The sequence below is a fragment of the Polyodon spathula genome, chromosome 40 (assembly GCF_017654505.1).
Source record: "Polyodon spathula isolate WHYD16114869_AA chromosome 40, ASM1765450v1, whole genome shotgun sequence".
Lineage (NCBI taxonomy): Eukaryota > Metazoa > Chordata > Actinopteri > Acipenseriformes > Polyodontidae > Polyodon > Polyodon spathula.
The window spans coordinates 51,001-76,000 of NC_054573.1; the positions used below are offsets into that span (position 1 = coordinate 51,001).

General features: G+C 41.1%; 1 protein-coding gene across 2 annotated transcripts; it reads right to left on the reverse strand.

Annotated features, from left to right (window-relative positions):
* Positions 1–59: 59 nt before the first annotated feature.
* LOC121305001 (echinoderm microtubule-associated protein-like 1) lies at positions 60–17,781 on the reverse strand. Of its 2 annotated transcripts, none has more exons than XM_041236465.1 (17): positions 17,548–17,781; positions 13,546–13,731; positions 12,685–12,811; positions 10,817–10,930; positions 6,443–6,471; positions 4,923–5,052; positions 4,415–4,564; positions 4,033–4,102; positions 3,733–3,843; positions 3,538–3,633; positions 3,164–3,298; positions 2,936–3,035; positions 1,718–1,872; positions 1,460–1,585; positions 831–962; positions 463–530; positions 60–289 (listed from the first exon to the last, which is right to left on the reverse strand). In XM_041236465.1, exons 1-17 carry the CDS (start codon positions 17,615–17,617, stop codon positions 151–153), a joined length of 1,938 nt encoding a protein of 645 aa, XP_041092399.1. In that variant the 5' UTR covers positions 17,618–17,781; the 3' UTR covers positions 60–150. The 2 variants fall into 2 exon arrangements, with proteins under 2 accessions (XP_041092399.1, XP_041092400.1); XM_041236466.1 differs by lacking the exon at positions 17,548–17,781 and adding an exon at positions 14,540–14,662 and having other exon boundaries at positions 61–289.
* Between the last annotated feature and the right edge of the window lie 7,219 nt (positions 17,782–25,000).

A 25,000-nucleotide genomic window follows, 5' to 3' on the forward strand; every position in this document is an offset into this window, starting at 1 on the left:
CAGACAACAGATTTACCTACATTCTAAAAGAGACATGGATAATGGCATGAACTCGAATGCATTCTTGTAACGGAAACGTTGTTTGCAATAAGTTAACACGTAGGGGAGCGTCTTCTCATTCCAGTTTCACTCTTACTCCATTAGACAGGATCAACTGTATATCAGAATTACAAAACCTAATTGTAACCCTTCCTGCCTACCTGGCGAGTATTTGACGTTGGAAATGATCTCATTGCCATCCGTGTGGACGGACACAAGGTCTGCTGTTTGAGCGTCAAGCACAAACCACCTGGAAAGGGCAAGACAGAGCAAAAGAGAAAACCATTATGCGGAAGGTACAGGTAAATGCAAGCTTAAAAGTACCAGCTATCATTCAAAACATTTTGTCAATTAGTGGAGGTAAAAAAAAAAAAATCAGAGAAACAGTTCAGCTTGAAATGTTACTCTGGTTTCCTCGGTTACCTTGCAGTCACTGTTCCCACGGCAACCACCAATCCGCTGGGATGGAAACCTGCTGATCGGGCCCCATCCTGAAATAATAAGTCAATATATATATTTTTTTTTTTTTTTTATTTGGAGGTATCTGGTATTGCCCGGGTGGTTTTGTTTTAAGGATCCTTCATTGCATGCGGAGGACAGAGATGTCAATCGTATTTACTGGTTTATAAAACCCAAACACAGGTTTACAGCAGTCAGATTTGATATTTGCTTTTTCTTGTCCCTACAGTACAGGTCTCTGACCAGCTCAATGCAAGGTAGGCACTTCAACTGTTACTCTTTTAGATGCAGGTATTAGGTATTGAATAGATAAATTGGGAAGCATAAGTTACCTCAATCAGTTTGGTCCAAAGGGGCTTGTGGGTGGCCACGTCCCACAGGTGGACAACCTTGTCGTGGCCACAGGTCACAAACTGCTCCATGCTAGGGTGGGAGTCCAGCCCCCAGAGCTCATCCATGTGACCCTGAAAAAACAGGCAATGCAGTGCTGTGAACCCCACCAAATATTACATTTAAAAAAAAGAAGAATTCCATACCGCTGTGCAGTTTTTCATTAAGCATACAGGAAAAACTGAAATTGAAAAAAACAAGTGACATTTCTAAAGCCAATGTGAAATAGTGTACTAGTGTTATTGCTTCTGCGATATCATTTTTGATGTTTCTTTAAATCACATGTTAAATAAAAGATCTATATTATGTTCATGCAAATTTACTTATTTAAAAGTAATGTCTCAATCCTAAAATTCAAGGTGATCCAGCTGTGTGTGTATGTATGTGTGTATAGTCACACACACTTCTATAGCATTGCCACTTGCAGTCATCTCTGCCTCGGGGTCAGAAATAAGATTCCTGTTCCATAGCAGTTTCACCCATTCCAGGTTTTACCACCAGAAAATGTATCGAAACATAGAAAATGAACACCTCTTGGGAGCAGTTTGAAAGCCATGTCCGTCCTGCTTACCTGCACGACAGGGCTGAGCTCTCCGGAGAAGGACCCCTGAAGGACAGCGTTCCGAGTCGTTCCCACAAACAGGCTGTCGGACTTCCCCTCCGCCAAGGAGCGGACTGGCCCAAACATCTCGGGGACCTGTGGATTGCAGATTCACTCAGATTGCACTAAACTTGGACACCATTCGTGGAAGACTGATGCAACTTGCTTAATTTAGTTTGACAGGCTTTATAAACCCTATTTGAAGAGCGTGGGAGTTTCGTGCAGTACCTCCAGCTCCTGTTGCTGTTGATATTCCCGGTCCCACAGGACCACTCTCCTGTCCTTCCCTCCTCCCGACACCAGGGTCCCGTCCTTCAGCACGCACAGCGCGAAGATCCCCCCTTCGTGAGCACCAGGGACCGTGTGGCTGATCCGGTTACCCCCTGAGAACAACAAGAGAGCCTGAGCAAAGGAACAGGCGTCCAAACAATGGTCTGAAACAGTCTTGATAACTTAAAAAAAGGGGGCATCGAAAACTGGACATCCATGTACAGGCATGTTTTTGTTGTAGCCGGTTCGCCTGAAATTCTCTTACAATTTGATTAACTTGTTTATGTTGGCCTTGTATGATGCGCTACCTTGACCAGGTCTCCCTTAAAGATGTTAATCATAACAGGATCTTCCTAGTTAAATAAAATGATGCATGCATGGTCCTGACATGTGCGAGAACATCAAAACAGCAATGAGAAATCACACTTTGTCATTCAAAGTCCTGTGGCCATTTAGTGGTTTTGGTCGCATGTAACAGCTTACTGCAACCTTTCTATCAGAATGCATATACTTAACAGGATTCATTTATACACTTTTGCAAAGAACAGCAAAAACGTGAAGCTGGGCCAAATGAGGATTCCTGAACAAAACATCACTTTTTCTGCATGCACGCAAAGATCCGTTTAAAATCAGATCTGTTTCATCAGATCCTGGCAGGCTTGGTGCATCATTAAAAGTTTGCTTGTGTTGTATTTATTGAGGTGTATTTACTATAGGACTGTGGAGACAAAACCTTAACAACCCCCCCTTCCCATTCACTAACTGCCCATCATTTACTAATCAAATGCATTTCAGTATAGGTGCAGAACTGCTATAAAAAAAAAAAAAAAGGTTATGTACTTTTGAAACTGTTGCTGTTTACCAGCAGAGGGCTCCATTGAGTCAGATACATCCAACAATCAAGATCATTTTAAACCACTAAATATGAAACCACTGTCTGGACTAGAAAGAGTCTAATAATTCTATGCATTCCACGTTCAGAAAGCACACTGTTTCACTGACAATGCATATTACTGTCCTTCTGAACTGCGTTTCACAGAACTCTTGACTAGCAGTAATATTAGGCAAGGATGTCCATGATTAATGCCAAATTAGGGTCTGTGAAAGCAACCATTCTTCTTGTACAACGAGGAGTTTAGAGAGCTCTTAACCTCTCGTCTCCTGGTGCATACAGACCTTTCCCCCAGATGCACATGTTCCCACTGGAGTCCCCAGTGATGGCGTCTCCGTTCTCCGCAAAGGCAATGCACAGCACGTACTTTGGCTTCTCGTGTTTCTGAAACAAAAAGATAAAAAGCGAAGTGAAAAAGCCTGCCTTTGAAACAAGCCTGGATGTGCGCAGGACTACTGGGACTTCTCCAGCATTGTGGCAGGCGGGTGGCGCAAACGAGGGTGGATTCTCACATCAAACAGGCCCTGTCGTTTGGTCAGAGTGCTGTCCTCTATGGTCCAGAAGTTGAGGTGAGATTTCCCGCAGGTCAGAATGAGGTTCGAATCCATGGGGTGAAAGTTTGCAGACAGCACAGAGTCATTGGAGCACTGTCAGAGACAAAACAGAGACACCAAATTAACATGCTAACTATATACAAATACATCCTGTAGATGAAGTTATTCCATGAATGAGGGATCCGAGCATTCCATGAATGATCACGATATTCCATTTTATGTAGCAAGTGCAAAGTATGAAGGGATTGAAACCGTTACATTGAAGCTGCATTCAGATAATCACTTTCTTTAGACCAATGCCAACAATAAAAAAAATCCAGCCAGTCCAATACCTTCACTTCAGCCAGCTTCTTCTCTTTCTGCCACTCCCACACAGACATGATGTGATCGTTGGCATCGTCGACCGCACACAGATGGGTCCCTCCGTTCTGCACAGCACAAATGCATTAATACAGAAAACACGCACACACAGAATAGTTTAAAAAAATAAATAACTAGTCTGGAACAGAGAATTCTAATCAACTTACAGACTTGGAGAATCCCACACAGGTTACGGCACGATCAAAGACTCCCATCCCCACAACATGAAGAGTGTTCAGACTGACTGAGTCCCACACGCGCACATGAGGGGGCAATTGCTGGAAAAGGAAAGAGGAATAAAAGGGTATGTGGTCAGGATGAAGACTAGGAGGCAAGCGAAGGGGGGGACCAGAACACGACATAATGTGAAGGAAGAAGAGGCTAGTAACCAGGGAGCAAGTCTCACATTAAACACCAAATGATTCATAACAAAAATGGACACTTGATTAAAACGCTTCAATACATACCTTGCCATCTTTGGAGGTTCCTGCAACTTGTCCCGTCGCTATGGTGACCATATCAGGGTGGACAGCCAAGCTGAAAAGAGAACGACTGAATTAAACTAAAAGCCCACAAACATTTCGGTATACATGCTTAGAAATGCTATTCATTATTATTTTATTTATTTATTTATTTTTTTAAAAGCTGCTGTTTGCGAGTCACACATATCCAACGATCAACTTCATTAAAAAAAAATAAAATAAAAATATGGCAGGATCACCTTCTGCAAAGCCCTTACTCCACAAGCACAGAATTAAGGCCGACCATTCAGAACCCCACCCACCCCCTTGTAAAATGACCATCCAACGCAAACCTTGCGAGTTTGATTGGCCAAACCTGCCTCCTTACCACTTGACGTCATCGTTGTGCCCCAGGTAGTGCCTCTGCTGCTCTTCCTCCACGTTGTACAGCACCACCACCGAGGCGATGAAGTAGATGGTCTCTCCCGTGGGCAGGAGATACAGGTTCGACCGACAGTCTCTCCCTCGGTAACCATAACTGAACACGCGCAGGTCAAGGATCACCACAGCGTGCAAAGAACACAACCTGCAGAAAATCAACTGCCTCAGACCTGCCAAACATCCAGGACACCTTATCCTGTGTATGTATCGATCCCTGTGCATAAAAACAGAACTCTCAAAGTACAATTAAAACTTAGGGATTTATAAAAAGTATCAGAAAGTCTGTTATTGCAACAAGCCACTTTGGATTACGAAAACTCAAACTGTGTGCAAACTGCCCCAGCTGGTTATAAAGGAGAGGTACGGGCAACGGATTTTTAAAGGTTGCACCGAGAACATTAACGCTCCTGCAGATCGAACACTTCACTGGCAGAGCTTTGCGGTGGAAAGGATACACCCACTGGAGTTTGAGTTTCTGCTCGGGCAGCTCCGCTTTGGTCTCCAAGCTGTAGCTGCCTTTGAGTCCGTCAGGGAGGTGCATAGTGACGGGACGACCGTGGAGAAACATCTTCACGTAGCCGTCATCTGAGAGAGGGAGGTGGCACACGCACACACACGGGCATTCAACGATAACCAACAAGCCATAACTATCTTACATTATCGTTTACCAGTGAATCATGACATTACATGATAGATCGTCCCAGTCAGAGGCACGTACTGTTTGTATTGCGATACAAGAACAAAAAGCACAAGAGCTCATTGTAGTTCATAAATCGGTTCTTGAAATGAAGTGTGGTTTATAAATTGGTAGGAATAGATAATTGCCTCATACAAGCAGCCCATCACATCACAACACGTACCTTACCATGATATTTTGCGGCATTCTAAATGGGAAACCAGTGCATGCACACACTGGGTCCTAAAATATAGGAAATTTGCACAGCAACCAAAAAGGTTAAATACTTGCATAAAATGGAAGAGTTGATCAGATTACAACCCCAATGCAATTTGCAATGTTTCTAGGAGGCTGGGAGCGTGCGATAAAGGTTTGGTGCAGAAGGACCCTGTTGTTCCTCACCCCCAATTACCACTAATCAGAGACAACCTCATTAGATCGCCACAGATTAGTTCAAAAAGGGGGTCTGCGTGTACATAATGAGCAGTGCTATGACCTTGAATGAGTCATTAGGTATTGTTCAAATGGAAGCTTGTGTGTGTTCATTCCTGCCCAAATGCAACATTCCAGCACTGCAATCAAAGTTCAATGCAAATTGCATTATCAAATTACAGCGCACCATTAAGAAAACGCAGGGACTGGTTTTTCCATTGCATGCAGGGACGCGGATACAGCACACCACAGTACGGACGGTAAATGCAATTGTCCTGAAATGCCGTTATTGATTCTGTTATTGCCAATAATGCTGGCTACAGCACAATGTTAAGGGTAAGCAAATGGCAATCTAGGCGCTTCCATGATCAATCACAGCTCATTCTGTCTTTACTTCATTTATTTTGCAAGGGCTGGTTTACAGAGTTCCTGCTAAGGGTTTTCTCCTGCTGATTTTGCAACACATGACCGTGCCGATGTATAAAAAGACAGGTGTGTTTGCTCAATGCGACAGTATTTGCATGAAAGATTGTTTTTTTTTTCCTGGGCAAATTAAACAAATTCGACACACCCTGCTTTGCAGAACAGTAAAGAAAGGTCTATAGGAAACCTGCTTACTAAAATGGGGTACTTTTGCTAATCCAGAAAGTGTCTGGCTCAAGGAAGCTAATAAACCAATGCAAATTTCAAAAGGACAATTTTAAAGATCGCCGTGTAGTTTATGCAAAGATCTTCCATGCCATGCAATGCGCACACACTACATCATTGTCTAGCAAGCCTTCTTTCTCTAGTGATCTTGTTGGATTAAAACATTGCCTGCAGTGTGTGCATCATGTGCTTTGACTTCATGTTCTTTCAGTAACTTACCAGCACTGAAGACAGGCTCTTTGGTTTTGCTGGAAAAAAAAAAAAAAAAAAAAAAAAACACATACATAATTAATAGAAATGAACAGCTGGTAGACAACAGCTTCTGAGCAAAATGCACAAGCACAGACTTATCCCATACAGAATGCATTGGAAACACTGGTAGTTCATTTGTTTATATAATTACTGCAAATATGTCACAAGGCATGGGTCGTACAATTCTACAAACAACCTCAATATGCAAAAAATAATATTTATGTACATGGTTCAAAAGAGCCAACTTCCCCACGTTTCGGCAGTTTTTGATGTCATGGTAACCACACCCATTTATTTCTACTTAAATCTATTCATGTGTTTGTGATGTCATTTATGACATGGCCAATGATGCAACAATCTTCTATTCCTTTCTATTAAAACCTTCAGACATCCTGGTAGAGTTATTGTATTTTATTATTATTCTTCTATACTGTACATTATCTAGCGTGCAATTGATTTTATAGAGTAGGAACTGAATCACACTGTACCGTCTGATTGCAACCGACTGTAAAATGTAACTGCCCTATACAAATAAAAACCAGCATCTGCCCACAGATCACCAATCCTGCACTCAGAAACGAACAGCATGCAACATAGTGCTCCTGACATGGGATGTAAAGTAACCCCCTGCACCTCTGTCGTCTTTCTGCCTAGAGATTGCTACCTGTCCTAACCCCCTGGAACCAAAGCATATCGGCATCATTAATCTGTACACAACAGCGCTGAAGTCACTGGGGACGGTGGTGCAGGGAGAGATCAGACAGCAGGTCGATCTCCTTTAACCTTTACAGCAAAAATTGCACCCAACATCAGCAAGAATGAAATGAGATCGTGTCCAGCTAATTCACGTGGTGCAATACAAACTCCCCGAGCAGCATCGTTCAGGGATACAGATCGCTTCACACTGCAGCTACTGGTGGCAGAAAGGGGGACCCCTCTGAAGAGATTATATTTCAAATGCAACATAGATCTGTTTGCTTTTTATGACATCACGTGAATAGCCATGCTGGTTCACCTACACAAGAGCACGATTAAGGGTTATTTTGGTTCTACTTTGAAAAGAAGAAAAAAAAACTAATTAGATACTAAAATTATTAAAAATAGTACACTGAGAACACAAAAATGCCTTCAACTTCCACACAATAATGAATAAAAAAAGTGCTGAAAAATTAGACATGAAAAGCAATAAACAGCCGCCAAATTTTCCAGCGTCTGCCTTCAGCTATAAAACAAAAATATATATATATAAAAATAAATAATTCCACCAGAGAAAGTTCAGCTATACACCGCATGCACTATGCAAAGGCAATGCATAATAGCTTTAAAAAAATACTGCAGTGTGTTGATCAGTTACTTGCATAGGCTACAGTATGGATGTGTTTCAGTGGTACCTGAAAGTTTGAGGTCAAGGCTAATGCTTAATCTACAGAGAGGTTAAGGCACACATCTAAGTGGTGCGAGGGATAAAAACATGATCTGAAACAATGGAGTCAAACTGCCGTTTCACTGGCTAAGAAAAGCGAATGGATGTTGATCATAAACCAAATAAAATAAACTGAAAAGGTTCCTTCTTCCTCATTAAAATAAATGCCGACAACACATCAGGATCTTGTTTACTAGTTTTGCGGAATCATTTTAAAAAGTGTTCTCGAATGCCCCTTTAGAACAGAACTCAGCCGTGAAAAGAGTCCAGCTGAGTTTTGACTGTTGGAGGATTCAGTGTCAGCTCTTTGTTTTATCTGCCCTTGAGCTAAGGCAGCAATATGAGACTGCGATCGCCACACCCATGCCTATCTGCACGGGAAACACTATCTTCAGTTGCACTGCTGTGCCGGCAGAACAAACCCTCCCTCCCACAATACAAAATAAACTGTACTGAAAACAGCAATGAAAGCTGGGTCACACAGCATTTAGTTGCCAGTGGTTTTGTAACAACTAGATTAAAAGGCTAAACTTTATTATAAAAGAGAGAAAAACCCAAGAAAAAAAAGAATGCATTGGGTAAAAGGTGCTATCGTAAAAGAAACAAGGATGTAAGGGAATTGTTAAATGCATGTCAGCCAAACACAGAACAATATATTGCAATACCTACACTACTGCGGGAGGCCATCGAGATCTGCTGGGCAGCTAGTTACATAATTAGTTAATTGCAAAAGTAATAAAGAAATGACCGCACCTGTCTGTTCATGCAAAACTCCCCCCCAAGACTGTTGTGGTCTACAAACCAGATGCCCATAAGAAAACAACTTGCAAAGATGGCCTCTGTCATTGCCATGGTTTCCCTTAATTTCCCCATAGTAAAAGCAAAGTGAAAACATGGTTAAGCATAGGCAAGCCATAAAGAGGCATTGTAAAAGCACAGTATGGTAAAGCATAGGGAAGCTTTGTAAAGCACAGAGAGGTGTGGTAAAGCATAGGGAAGCATTGTAAAGCAAAGAGAGGTATTGTAAAGCATAGGGAAGCATTGTAAAGCACAGAGAGGTGTGGTAAAGCACAAGGAAGCATTGTAAAGCAAAGAGAGAGGTATTGTAAAGCATAGGGAAGCTTTGTGAAGGACAGAGAGGTATTGTAAAGCATTCTGAAGCATTGTAAAGCACAGAGAGGTCTGGTAAAGCTAGTTGATTTGTCTTTTCTGATCTACAAGCCCTTCCAAAGGTCAAAATCATTCCAGGCCCAGGTTATTTGCATTTCAGTTGCCAATATTTAGCACAATGCTGAAACCCGGGCCACATTTCAGCAATTTGGTCCTTTAGCTGTTTTGCAACCAGGATCTGTTTGATCCGTCTTCCAAGTAGGGGATCCAATGCTTGCGGTTCCGCTTTCCTCCAGGGTAACAATTTAGCAATCTGCCTGGCATTTCGGTTTTAAAACACCACCTCACAAGAGCTGGACGGGCAATGTTTACCACCCCTTTCTCTTTCAAACTAACAGCCAAAAACATATGAAGATGGTCACGGAGTTAGATCAAATAAAATGTCATCAGAATACATATTAATATTTAATATAATTTGTACCTGGTTAAAAAGTCAGCGAGTACTGTATGTGTAATGGCATTTGTGTGCAATGCTGTCTGCAGTTGAATAAATGCAGTGTGTGAGGTAAGATGGCAGCAGTGCATCTGGACTTTATTACAGTGAGGAATTCAATAAGGCTGGACTAATTAGCCTGTTCCAGAAACATGCATATCTGCACAAATGAAGACAGGAAATAATTACCAGTTGTCATGCAGAACAAAGCCTTACTTAAAAAAAAAAAAAGGATTATATCTAAATATAAATAGCCTAAAAACTTTCATCCAGTTAAATATTTATTTTTATCATGCATGGATTTATTTGAAAACATTGGTTCTGTTTTGGATTCCAATTAGAGGTTTTAGGAGAGGCCCAAACACCCTGTACCTCCAAGCTAACTTTAAACAAAAAACAGTGAGATTAGATTTAAAAAAAAAAAAAAAAAAAAAAGATAGTTTAGTTTAAAAGCGCATTCTTTAAATAGTACATTCAAAAGAAAACCACAAAGGAGACTTGCACTACTAAAATGGAACAACAAGCCAAACTCTAAAATGGAAGAAAGCAATCCAGAACAAGCCATTTAAACCTGCACTGAAGACAAAAAAAAAGCCTAAAAGTTTCTATAAAAAGTGACTGCACAAGCCTAGCACAGCTTACCCGCTTGATTTCTTCATCTTTATTGCTGTTTTATGGACAAACTGAGTCAGATCTGCCACCCCAACACAACACACCACCACCTTATCGTGTCTGAAAGCTTTTCCTGCAAACTTCAGCTCTGCTCGTTTATATAGAACACACAAACAGCTCTGGACCAATGGCTGGCTACTTCCTCACTCTAACCTCCCTGCCTTCTCTGATGACCACTCCCCCCAGTAATCTTGTCCAGCTGTGTTTTCAGTCTGTGCGAGAGTGTGTGTATGTTTAGGGCAGGTGTATCAGTGTAATTAGCAGAGGGCCGTTTCAAGTTTCAACACGTGAATTACATTGCCATGGAAAGAACTTAACCCCAACCTGCTTAGTGCGCATTCAACAACGGCTAGCTTTAATTACACAGCCTTTGAACTAATGATCTGACCTTTCTAATTGTTCTCAGCTCTAATTAAAAAAATAAATAAATATTGCATTGCTCTCATTCACCCAGTCAAAAGTTGGCAAGTCGTTTCGTGGGTACTTTATTTCTGTTAGACTCTATCTAGTCTAGTCGCTCACAGTTGATCTCCAGGTCTTTTTTAATGTGTCTTTAGGAATTGTGTCATTTACTTTGTTATTGACAGTTGTGGCAGATTGATATGTCCGTCTAGGTTTAGTAATATGGCGATAATAATAATACCAGTCTTTCTTGCCACTGGAGGAGCTGCTGGAGGAGGTGGTCCGGCTTCGTGAATCCCCAGACCCCTCCCTCTTCACAGAGGACAGGCGCTCTATGGAATAGCTTCTTCCAAGACTGGGGGAGACAGAGAGAGGCGCAGCATTCATTAAAGCTGTGTAACAGATTTATTTTTGTTCTATACACAGAAGTGATACCTCATAGGACATTACATGGTTATTCCATATATTTACTATAGTTTACAATGGTTTGCCATATATTTCAATATACTTTACCATACCTCTCTGGGCTTTACAAACCTTACAATGATTTACCATGCTTTATAACACATTGCAATGCTTTTATTGTAGGACACTTTTATAAGCATTAGCTTACCAGACCTCTCTGTGCTTTACAATGCTTCCCTATGCTTTACCAGACCTCTCTGTGCTTTACAATGCTTGCCTATGCTTTACCAGACCTCTCTGTGCTTCGCAAAGTTTACACATGCTTTGCCACACCTCTCTGTGCTTTACAATGCTTCCCTATGCCTCTATGTGCTTTACAATGCTTCCCTATGCTTTACTATACCTCTCTGTGCTTTACAATGCTTCCCTATGCCTCTATGCGCTTTACAGTGCTTCCCTATGCTTTACCAGACCTCTCTGTGCTTTACAATGCTTCTCTATGCTTTACCAGACCTCTCTGTGCTTTACAATGCTTCCCTATGCTTTACCAGACCTCTCTGTGCTTCACAATGCTTCCCTGTGCTTTAGCTTCCACTGCACTTTGCTAATCCCTACTCTGTGTAGGGAGAGTTTTGTTGTTGAGAGTTACGTCAATGCATATTTAAATGTTTCTCCAGGACACAACTTTTTTTTTTTTTTTTTTTTTTTTTTTTTTTTTTTTAATTTGCATATCATTTTCAACTCTGTTGCTCTTATTTTTCAAGTCACCGACTGCAAGATAATGATCTTGGACTCAATCCGGATGTCATTTAAATTGTATATTATTGTTATATATTATTATTATTTTTTTTTTTGTATTTCTTTGCTTTTTTAAACCATGCATTTAAAACTGTCGTCTCAACAGATTTTAACTTTCTGCACATATAACAGCTCAATTCAGCCTGCAATAAAGATGGACTGTATTACTAATGCCTAAACCACTGAAAGCATGAAGGACGCCTGTTTTGAAAGTGCGTGGGGGCCACAAGGGGAAAGCTCTGTCCATTCAAACCCTTCCAAACGCAATCTGGTGTTGCCCAGCAGCTTTTAAAATGTGTGGTAGTGGCAGGGGTTGCTTTACATTCTGCACTCCAGTTGCATTTACATGGATTAATGTCATCCAGTAATGACTTCACACTGCTTTTAAATGCAACTCTAAAAGGTTTTGGGTGTCTCGGATCCAGGTCAAGTGATGTCCAAATTGCATAAAAGGGTAATTACACGCGCCTGGTTGCACATTTAGGATGTACGATGCCCGCACTAGCTGCAGCTCCAGTTTGATGAGATTGAGCTTCTCAGTCTGGTATCATGGTGCAGATGGGAACGTGGCTTGTGTGGGCTGGTGTTAAAAGAATTAACCCATGAGATCCCAAGTTCTAACACACTTTGAAATCTATCCAGAGGCTAGACTGTCCGCTACAGCTTCATACTTCAAGCAGTGCCTTCAGCTGCATTTGAAATTGCTGGACCCAGCTCTAGCTTTTGCAAAAGACACAAACTGCAAAACAACGGTTAAAACGATGGTTAAAATCTGTTGCTTAGTGTTGTACAGGAAGCAGTGCTCTATACAGCAGCTACAAGAAGTTTAGAAGGAAAAAAAAAAAAACACACTTTTACAAACAGCCAAAACGTTAGTGCTAGTAAATCGGTCTCAAGTTCGATTACCTTTTCCCAGAAAGTACCATTTCTTTCTTGGGGGAGGATGGGGAGGAGGGGTATCCCCCCATTCTTTTCTGTGGTAGATACCCATTGCAGAAGGGCTTGGATGGTAAGGCCTGGAGTATCTGACGAACTGCAAGGCAGAAATAAAATTCCAAGCATTCAGAAATCGAAGCTGGAAAACAGTAGTCAGACACAGGATTGCATTCAAGCATCAGTGACCTCTCAGCATGTAACCGGCACGCATTTAATTAAAATGCTTCAAACACAAGGTTTGTTTAGGGAAGTTTTTCCTAAAGCAGTCGTGCAAAGTATCTCAGTACCTTTACAACAATCACCCGATAGATCGGTGCTTGAGGGCAAATGTTAGCTAGTGCCTTTAGCAGTGTGCAGACAACAGAGTTAAAAAAAAAAAAAAAAAAAATTTAAACTTTGATGCCTACAATGATAAAGGCATTAGCTGAAACTTTTGTACAGCTTTGGCTAAAAGTTTTGTGTCACCCTATAGAATTAAACTAATTCTGCACCATGAAGTCGAATGAAACCTGCTGGATAATAGAATGTTAGTATATTGAATTACACACCGCTTTGTAGTTCCCTCCATCTGAAAAATTAAAATTAAATGAAACTATTATTTTGTAGTTTGTTTGAGAACATGTTTAATAAAAAGATCAAAATTATGTTCATATAATTTATGTTTCAAAACTTTTTGGCCACAGCTGCAGACTGCACACAGAACTGACTGCAGCCCCAGTCTGACACTGGGAACGAGAGGAGATTTGCGTTTTACAGACTGGCATCATGGTGCAGATGCCAACGTGCTTGTGTTTCTCTCAGATGCACGAAGATGAAGCCAGCTGGCTGCACCTTTCGTGGGTCCCCCTCTCTTGCCGAAGCCCTGGCTCTGCTCCTCACAGCTGCCCAGCCTCCTCAGCACATCAGCCAGAGCCGCCTTCAGCAGCTGGATCTCATCCTCCTGCAGCTGCACCCTCTGCTCCAGGTACGAGAGCCGGTCATCCACCTCCATGGAGCTGCTGGCAGACAGGTTGTCATCTGAGCCACAGGAGGGGGTGGGGTGGGGTGGGGTTTGAAAGAGAAGGGGAGGTGAGGTGAGGTGAGGATCTCGCTATAAAGCCAGTGGCTTGGAACTTGGTTTCAGCAGACTAGGTTTCAGACCACTGCACAGCACACCAGGGCAGACTTAGGGTTTGATTCAGCAACCTCATACTAGGTCTCCTGTAACCAGGTTTCAAGCCACGTTTACTCCAGTCTTTTAAACATCTTAACTACACAAAAGTAAAACCGACTTACAGTATATATTCCAAGTTGTCTGAAACACTCTAAAACGGGTTTTGCATCTCAAAACTCCCAATGCATAGCAGTCTGATCCATTCCTGGTTTTCTAAGACTCACCTGAGCTTGTTGCCTATACACTAGGGCTAATCAAGCACATATTAAAACTGGAATGGGTGAAACTGCTATGCAACCGGAGTCTAACTTCCACCCCGTAAAAGGATTTTAGAATTTTATTTCAGTATTATCATTAGAAGAGAGTCAGACACGCAAACAGGTTGCTCTGTAACAGGCCTGGATATATATGGAAGTACGGGCAACAAGAACGGATGAGCTACTGGAAGAATGACTGGTCATTTTGTAAAATTACCCCTCCCTTCCCACAAATTACTGCAACACACATACACACACACACACACACACACACACACACACACACACACACAGAGGAGTGAGTCGCCCTCAAATCTCAGCCTAAAATCACTGTACTAAAAACGCAACAATCACAGCATCAGCAATCCAAGAAAAAATGAAATATTGAAAATCGACTTGCCGACTGCCTGCCTACCTGCCATGCCACCGCGCTGCCGGTCAGTCATAAACAAATCCCTCTGGGTTTCCTTTCCAGCTCTTCATCTACTGTGCCCTCTCTGCTCCATTCCCGCCCCTGATGTAAATACACACACACACCCCACTCTGACCCAGCCTGTCTGCTTCCCTGCATCCCACAATGGGACTCACTCCACTCCTGCAGATTCCCTGATGCAGTGATCTGCATCATGCTGGCACAGCTCCAGGACGAGCTATTAAACATCCCACTGACCCAGTTAGACAGGAGCTCGACTCCTGCTTCAAGTGTTTTCAGGTGCTCAGCTACCCTCCCAAACAGGACAGGGGTTTTAACCCTTTAAGGTACAAGGGACGCATGTGTCCCAAAACGATGCTAATTTGTTTATTTTTGCAATGAGGTGCACGAAACAGGGTTTAAAAAATAATGTACAGACAGGTTGGATCCGGTTATCCAAATGTTCAGTTTCCTCCTCGTGATACTTGAGTCGCTCTCAAATGTGTTTGAAGAAGAAGCCGTTTGAGCGAGCGCTCAGTTCCTTGAATTGGGGTGGTTAACAGTTTTTGTTTTGCCAAGGGCACGTACAGTACCCGTGGATCGAGGGAATGGTTGCTGTTCTCACTTGACATTTAACTACTGATTCCACACTGAAATACAACAACGTTTGATTAGAGGATTTAGCAAATGGCACAAGCACAGAGCTTACTTTTCAATCAATGCAAGACGCAATTTTTCTAAGTGCTTCTCTACCTTTAAAAGCTCTCCCAACAACCCATCCCACTGCCGTTAAGCAACAAAAAAAACGACAGGTTGTCTGAAATTAAAATCTGGAACTGACAGAGGCTTTTGTTCCGTCCCATTTCCTAATTGGCTGGAGGTGATGTCATAGTCAACACAGATGCGATTTCCAATAGGATGATTGGTCCAGAGCCCAGGGAGTCATTAAGGGGATTACAGTGCAATAGACCCTGACCAATATTATGAGCAATGCACATAGTGGTTAAAAAATTGAAAATCAATACTAGAATGCATTCAGAATGCACATGAAGGATTGGCGGAGTGAGTCAACAGAAACTGAAGAAGCAGTTTGAATAAAGCAAAATATACTTCTGCATTCAACTCCAGTCATCATTTTAATCCTTACCCAAGTACAATAGACTAGAGGAGCAACACTGTACACGTTAAATAAAACAGAAAAGCATTATCTTCATACATGGAAAGGGTAAGTAAAGGGTTACAGCGAACCAAGAAGTTAAGGTTACATATTGAAGTGTGAAACGTAATCAATTCAGCGGCAAACCCCTTGACTCAAAGTCCTCCACAACGTCTTCAAATCTGACACCGAGCAAGACTCCCTAGTTGAAAAGTTTGTCCCCAAACCGGTATCATTACTCTTCCGATAACCTTTTTATCTGTTCAGTTGAGTGACTCAAACGCTCCATCTAGTGGCGAAACGCACATGCTACAAGTGAAAAAGCACATTTTGCTCCCTCTTCTTACATAAGGACTCACCATCATCACAACTAAAAATAGACAGAATCCTTTGGCCAACACCTGCACTGCATTCTAATTCACAGAAATATTTAACATAAAAAAAATTATATATATATATATATATATATATATATATATATATATATATATATATATATATATATATATATATATATATATATAACCACAAAATAACTGAAAATACATTCCCCAATTCTCATATACAGCAGGGTGAATATAATACAACCTCAATTAACTGGCCATGGAAAAGGCTGAACACTTTCAGCTACTCTAGACAGACCTTATACACTGGATTCCTCCATTGTAATTATTTTTAGTACCCTGCAAGAACAGGTGACAGAGACCTGGAAAGAGCCTAGGCAGAGCGAAGGAACAAAAGACAGATGCCTCCTTACTGCATGCTGTCACTTGAAGATCACTAGTATCAAAGGACAGTCACAGGTATCAACAAAGCAATAAGGAGGACAGAGCTGGCTGTGTGACACAGGGCTTGGGGCTGCTCGGCTGTCTGCTTCTCCCTGGGTATTAGAGATGAAAATCAGCTGTGCTGACAGGCAGCTTCATACGGTGCTAGAGCCGGGGTGAAACCTGGTATTGAGCAGAAGTTGTCGGCATTACCAGACTGTGTGGAGGAGACTGCACTGATCTGTACCACACATAGATTTATACATACCCTGAGGAGAAAAAGAAGAGTCCAAAGCAGGCATTTCAGTATGCTTTGCCATGACCCCTACTTTGCTTATCTAACGATCAGCTACACACACATTTTATATATATACACACACACACACACACACACATATATCAGTGTGAAAAATAATTTTGGACACTGCAGCTTTAATGCAGACATACTGTTTGAAACTCTCTGGTTTTGCTTTAATTTGATTTAAAAAATAAAAAAAATTCTCAATGGTTTCAGTGCCTGTGCATATTTAACTGTCTTCTTGCATCTGTACCTACCCGACAGCACTACAACGGGCCTAATCACTGTACAAGACTTGAGCAGTTACGAAATCAATCACCAGACAAGTATCGATTAATACTCACTGTGCTAAAATAAATAAATAAATAAACAAACAAACAAACAGCCAATGCAGAATAATTGAACACCAAGCAGGATCGGAACAGTTTACAGCGCCTCTGTGGCCCGGCTTGTTTACATTGCGAATACACACAGATCTCATGCCAAATTAGAGGTTGCAATTAAAAAGCGCACTGGCATTAATATTCGGGGTCTAATGTTATTATTCCCAGCGCTGGCGGTGCGTTTGCTTTGCAAAAACCTGCAGAAACGTTTTTTTTTTTTTTTTTTTTTTTTTTTTTTTTGCAAACACTCGCATGCATTTTTTTTTTTTTTTTTTCTCATGCATAAATTTTCGGTTATGCAACTTGTTTGTGCTTTGCAACTGTATTATTTATAAACTGCGCGGCATCAAAGGGAGGGAGGCCGTTAGCGCGACATAACAACATACCAAATCGCATTCAAAACTTACCGTTGCAGTACTGAAGGAGCGAAGAGTTGTCATAGAGGCTTCCAAACGAAGACGTTCTCGTCTCAGCCATCACTCTGATTTCGAGGTCTCCACCCTCCCTTTTCCCCCGTATCGGGCAAACTACCCTTTATAGGAATCCTTCACGCTTCCCTCTTTCTTAAATTAAACCCGATTCTTCCCTTCCACCTTCCACCTTCCCTCTATCTCTCCTCTCTCCGTGCTCCCGTCTCCTCCTTCGGCCCTCCCTTATCTCGGCGATGCCTCCTCGCCTAGCTTGTTTCTATAGCAACAACCTCATGTTCTCCATCCTGGGCCTGCTGTCACGGTGCAGTTGTTGCAAAACACGAATTAATAAAACGACATTATCAATAAATGCATAAACCTGCACACTTTGAATTCTTGTTTATTAAAAACTAAGAAATATTTGTTTTTTTATCTGTTTTTTTTTTTTTTTTTAAATAAATAACCCTAGCATACATAAGTGTTTATGTTTATGTGTGTGCGTTAAGCGATGTAACACTAAACTCTCCTGCTGCAGGCAAAATATAGAATGTGATTTTCTTTAAATAGACAGTGAGGGTATTAAAAGTTTTATGTGGTTAAATATATGACTTATTTAAAATAATAACAGTCTGCTGTAGTGGTGGCTCTCGTAGAATAGGGGTCGCTACTACCAAATGTTGGTCTCGATAATTCAAAGACATTTTGTATTTTTATTTTAAAATGCTGATGAGGGTATAGCCACATAGTTTTTAGGGGGCTAATGGTTTCACCTGAAACCGATATGCGTGTGGCAATTCTGACAAATTAGGCGTGAAATTGAATTAGATGTGGCGTGTGGCAGGCTAATGTAATGTACCCGTCCTTGTAAAAATTAAGTTGAAATTGGAATATTAAACAATAGTAAATGAAGTGATGTGAAAGTATTTACAATGAAACTTGTATCTGAATTTACGCCTAACTAACAGTTTCATAGTTAATGTTTTGTTAACCGTTTAACAGAGGGCGCTCGCACTGAGTTTATGGAAGAACTGCAGCCAGTTAAATCAATTGTTTACATTCGTCCATTAGCTTTGTTTCGTTGGGTTGCAGTTGCTGTCTGCAAACACTGGAGGGCAGTACTGGCAAGCACTTCGTATACAGACCGATATAATCTACCAAATCAGAGCAGATAGGTGCGAGTTCTTAATGCAGCAAACTCGGTCCTGGGACAACCCCCTCCTCCCCTGTACCTGATGGTTTTCATTCCAACCGAGCTCTCAATTACTTAACTATACCCTTAATTAGCCTGCTAATTTGTTTAATCTCCACTGGATTGATGCGCTGTGATGAAGAACACACTTCTTTCGACTGTGTGTTTTGAATTCGCATTGCATGACAAGCTGAGCAGTGATTTGGTAGAGTGTTATTCCTGTGGGATTTAGGTGAAATGAATTACGAATTCGCGCTTCTGCAGCCGCCTACAGAACCGCGTAATAATCATTAGAAATATGTGGAAAATCCATTATCAGAATGAAATCCAAAAGTAACTAGAAACTTCTACAGGAGGCAAGGAGTATGTGATAAAAAAAAATACATTTGGGGGAGAGTTCAAGGCAAATTGCCAAGAGCTTTGATACAAGGACCCTCAAACTGCACAATGCAGTTTATGCGTTCATATTGTTACCCGGCAATGTGGATTAACTCGGCGTTATGCTTGCAAGAACAGTTCCGAACTCTTAGAAGAATATTAATACTGAAACTATCTATCACAGTGTCACCATCTAGTATTATGACAAAAAAATGCTTGCTATATTAAATTGGAAGTACCTAACCCATACATTGTTTGATATGATTCTGTTCACGTGATGCACATATTTATAAGCCATTATTAATACAAATACCAAACGCTTAAATTGCTCTGCAGAACACTCCACAGATATCCATTTTAAATCTCAATATTGTTTGTGCTTAATTGTCACGCAGATTTGGATTCTCTACTTCAAACCAATACCACAGTACAAAGGGGGAGCAGTGTAACCACGAGAGAAAGTTTCACTTGAATTAACTTTTTCCTTTTCTGTAAGAGAACCATTTTGTGATCGGTGTAACGTAAAGAGCATGCAGTGGTGATGACAGCCTGTTCCAATTTTCCAAGTCAAACCAAACACAGCAGAAAACTTATTGGCACAGGCGCTTGATTTGCTCGCTTGAAAACAAGTCGGGGGGTTGGTGCCACGTGCTCTCTGCAGCCTTTTCCTCTATCCACGCACCATCATTCACATTACAAATCCCACACAATGTGTCTGGATTACAGTAGGCATCTCAGAGGGATAAACTGGGAGGTGATTTCACAATTATAATAAATTGTAAACTCCACATTTCTCCCAAGTAGGTAAAGCAACTGCTCCTAAAAGGAAAAGTGCTCCCTTTAGCCCAGTACAGGCTTGAGGCATGGAGACTGAACTGCACCCTACCTCCCTCACCCCCCTAAGAGACAGGGTGCTCCCTCCAGTCCAGGGCAGGCTTGAGGCATGGAGACTGAACTGCACCCTACCTCCCTCACCCCCCTAAGAGACAGGGTGCTCCCTCCAGTCCAGGGCAGGCTTGAGGCACGGAGACTGAACTGCACCCTACCTCCCTCACCCCCCTAAGAGACAGGGTGCTCCCTCCAGTCCAGGGCAGGCTTGAGGCACGGAGACTGAACTGCACCCCCTCCCTCACCCCCCTAAGAGACAGGGTGCTCCCTCCAGTCCAGGGCAGGCTTGAGGCACGGAGACTGAACTGCACCCTACCTCCCTCACCCCCCTAAGAGACAGGGTGCTCCCTCCAGTCCAGGGCAGGCTTGAGGCACGGAGACTGAACTGCACCCTACCTCCCTCACCTCCCTAAGAGACAGGGTGCTCCCTCCAGTCCAGGGCAGGCTTGAGGCATGGAGACTGAACAGCTCACTTTCCAGTCCAGTGTATGCTCATCTTTCACTTGCAGAAAAGTTTTTAATGAAGCACATTTGTAAGAGATCACGTTGGGCAATGTACTTGCATATCACACTGACCTTTTCTGGGGAAGACAAGGAGACTGAAGCACTGAAACTACCCAGCAAGAAAAGTAATTTACAGAGTTGTAATGGGTGGGAATTAGCAGCAGGGGAGAGACCGTCAGTGAAAGAAAAGGCAGGCAGGCAAGTGACAGCAATGAAGATTAAAACTAACTCAGAAGGCTGCCAAGCTGATCAATAAAGCTTTTTTTATAGCTGTTCTAAACTCTGGGCTGCGCTGTAATGGAAGCGAGCTCCTCTGTGCTTGCAAATGCATATAATCACACTAACCGACTGTGAAATAAAATCAGCCACACACTTCGTCACCCTGCTAGTGTTGCTGGAGCCCTGCACCAGATTTAAACACACATGGTTCTGTTTGGTTTTTGTTTCCCCCTCCTAGTTATTTCATTGTTTCTCCTCCTGAGATAGCTGTATAAAATACATGCTCTTTTGGTGAAAGGTTTCAAGGTTTTTGGTCCTAGACTACAATATCTATCTCCAGTTCTGAATGCAACCAAGCACTGCTGGAGCAGAAATGGGTGACAGTCTTGTTAAAATAGATGTGTTTTTGAGAAGAGTAGAACAAGACTTGCGCAAACAGCATTAACTGGAATAAACCAATGTTAAACTGTAGGAGCACAGTTGCCAGTTTTTCAGGAGCAGCGACTTGAAACCTGGTTTCTGGAGACCGGGAGACCTAGTTTGAGGTTGCTATATCAAACCCCACTTTTGTGCACAAATAAGAGATGAATATGTACTGGAGTATGTTGCCATAGATACCCATGTGATTATATATCATTTTATATAAACAGATTGGTAGTTTTTTTTTTTTTTTTTTTTTTTTGTCTGCGTTGCACATTTTTTATTTGTAACAAGAAAAAAATATTTTAAGCTGCTAATCTTCTTGAAGCCAATTGGGCTGGCTTCCTCTGCTATCTATTAGGAAATGTACTGCTTTATAAATACCTAGCAGAATGTGTCTGAAGATGAGTTATGGATACAGAACCATCTGCCAACCAAGCACCTGCTATCACAGTGATAGAAATTACACATAGCAGGTTCACCCATTCCAGGTTTTAATATGTGTTTCATTTAGCCCCAGTGGATTGTAATGTGCCAAGCTCAGGTGTGTCTTATTAAACTCGTAGTAAAACCAGGAATGGATCAAACTGCTATGCAACGGGAGTCATTTCCACCCCTGTAGGAACAAAATCATACTGTAATTGAAAATTGCAATAGGGAGATTCAGCTTTTACAAACTTTAAAACACGAAACGCCTGCCAGCAAAAAAATGTCAGTAATTTTGTGTTTATTGAAAATCAGTATAATATGCGTGCTATATAATTACTACAGTTTACAAAACGTTATACAATATGTATCATTTACAGGAGCAAGTAGGTGTTGTCATAAGCATGCAGAAGTTGCTGTTTTGCTGTGATCCAGAAGGATGGGTTCAATAAAAAATAGTAAAATCCTTCAGAATCGGTGTGGCGCCGCAAGAGCTTCAATTTGGAACTGGACAGCATCCTGTTTGTATCCTTGGAGTCTGCAATTAACTAAAATCAGCGACTCGCTCTGATTTCCTGTGCTAAAAAAAAAAACCCAACGCCTTTATCAAAAAGCTTTTGCAAGATTGTCTGCATTTTCGGAATTCCGTTCTATATTTAGAATGATCGCACCACTAAAACACGGATTAATACACCTTCAAGCTGCATGGCACTGTGTTTGCGACATTCTTCAGTAACCTCTCTGTGCCTTCTGCTTCACCTGAACCCAGGTCCCGTGGGCTGTCCAGTTTGTTTATATTCTCCAAGTGTGGTTTAAACACAAGCTACTGTAGGTCTTTTTAAGACTTATAAAATAGTGACAAACCTTTGAGCGGGGAGGCATATTCTAAACTATAGAGCATAAAAGATATAGAGTAGGTCACTGTGCATCGAATGAAATATCTGAAAAGCAGCTTTGCGATTGCTCAGCAGATGCAATTGAAGATTCTTTTCATTCGTGTCTCATTAAATGAATACTTTCCAGTTTGGTCAACATGAAGCAGATGGCTTTCTTTTGGCAGATTAGTAGAAAGCACACATGGGGGGGCAAACTCAACATGAGCTAATGCAGCAGCTCCCCCTACTCTGTGCTAGTGGAGGGGAGAAAGGCTGGCTCTTGTACTGTAGCATCACAGCCCCTCCCTGCTATAGCACAAGAGTCAAAGAAATAATTTTCAATAACAAAACGACACTCATGAATCCAGTTCCAGTTTAAAACTGAGCATATTTACTGAACAAAAACAATAACTCAACGCCTGAGTTGTGATTTTTATTTTATTTATTTTTTAAAGAAAAAAAATATATTTTGGTTCTTAAAGGGTTAAGCGTTTTTTTATGAAGACAGAAACAGTTTCAATTATTTCCATCCTAAGAATGATTTCATTCTTCCTCTGTGATGCACAATTTGACCTTTTGATCATAACATCATTTTTTATTATTATTATTATTATTAATTTATTTATTTTTTTAAAACGTAATCTTCTTCGGCATAGCTTTCAATAATAATAAAAAAGCCTATTAAGGGAACATTTTGTGAATCACTTTTTCAATATATTTATGATTTTTTAATTGATTTTTTTTTTTTTTTTTTTTTAGTACAAAAAACAGGGAGCGTCGTTTGTATCATTCTGTTCTTAAAACCAGCTTCCTTCCTTCTCTGTCTGTCTAGAAGTTATCACGATCAGACACCGAATCAATTCTAGTATAAGACTATAAGGGTGTTTTCTTATGATCTTAACAGTGGATAATGTAAACTATATATTTTAATTATTTATGCAAAGTCTACCAGTCTGTGGAGACATTTAACTTGGTGATATTGTGGTTTGAAATTTGCTTGGCTAGGGCCACGCTATCATTTTGTTCTGATTGATAGCCTATTTTTATAGTTCTACAGATTATTTAAACAGACTGCCTTTTTATTGTACACTCACACTCATCTTTCTCAATGCATTACTCAGGTGCTTGGATCCTTGCATTGGCTACCAGTGAGTTACCGAATAGATTTTAAAGTTGCTGTCATAACTTGTAAGGTCCTTTTAGGGTTTAGGGTCATCCTATGTCCAAGAACTACTGTCTTTAAAATACGCGTGTATCCCAATGGCAAAACAAGCAAGCTTAAAAATGACTTTTTAATACAAGTGAAGAGAGCAGTAGTTAATAAGAGGTAAGGAGATGGATAACAAGGAATTGAATGCTTGTTCAAATGGTTTCTTCTTAATACACGAGGAGGAAACTGACAATTTGGATTATAATAATAATCTTTATTTTTATATAGCGCCTTTCATAGCGGACTATCATCACAAACTGCTTTACAAGATACGAGACTAGAGCGTGTGAGCTATGCATCAGCTGCAGAGTCACTTACAACAACGTCTCACCCCAAAGACGCAGCACAAGGAGGTGAAGTGACTCTCAGGGTCACACAATGAGTCAGTTGGTTTGAGCTGGGATTTGAACCAGGGACCTCCTGATTACAAGCCTGTTTCTTTAACCACTGGTCAATAAATTTTAAACCCACTTTCGTGCATCACCTCATTGCTAAAATAAGAAAATGAGCATTAGTTTTATTTGTGGAGACACATATGTCCCTTGTACCTTTTTAAAGGGTTAAGCAAAAAAAAGGGGATGGTTTGAATCAATCCCAGCTCTGTTCCAGACTTGTGAGACTGACTGGGGCAAGGTCAAGGTCAACCCAAAGCACCACAATATCAGTTTATGCTAAAGACCATCATTGCCAGAATCAATTCCCTATTCTTACAGGTAAAGAAAAAAAAAGCTTTTCAGCAAATTATTAACTTTTATGACATTTCAGCATAGTACCCTCCTGGGGTACTTTGGTCTGTAATGATTGACTACATCTTGTTAAAGGGAGAAAAAAAGACAGGCCAGTGGTGCTCACATTGTAAATTACAGTGCGTTGTAAGCACTGTGCTGTCAAACCTGAGTCAACGTGTACATTCACTGTTCACTCATTTCTTTTCACCTGCCATTCATTTTTAACCGGAGATCAACGTGATGCAAGTAAGGAAACCCCTTGTCCATTTTACAATGTCCTATTACTGCAGTTTTGTGTCATGCCAGTTGGACATTGTGATCTGGTTGGAAAGCTAATGCTACTTGTTTTGTCAGCCACTGGGACTGTCTTGAAAGCGCTTTCAAATTGGGCTCGTTCGTTTCCATCACAGCAGAGCAGCTTCAATTCGGAAAAGAGGTAACATTTTATATTGAGCCTCTAATCGCTGTGCATTTACATAGTAGTTAAACTTAATTGCAATGTCATTATGCATAATGTGTAAATCTCTTTGCACGATTTATCTAAGTACACAACTGCATCAGAAAAAGGTTGTTAGGAATAGGGTTAGGGTTTTGGTTTCTGTTTTCTTTTTTA

Coding starts and splice junctions, on each gene's coding strand:
- LOC121305001 (XM_041236465.1), bottom strand. CDS start 17,617: ATGGCTGAGACGAGAACGTCTTCGTTTGGAAGCCTCTATGACAACTCT. Junction 13,732..17,547: donor GCTCCTTCAGTACTGCAACG/GTAAGTTTTGAA, acceptor CCTGTGGCTCAG/ATGACAACCTGTCTGCCAGC. Junction 12,812..13,545: donor GAGAGGGGGACCCACGAAAG/GTGCAGCCAGCT, acceptor TCTGCCTTGCAG/TTCGTCAGATACTCCAGGCC.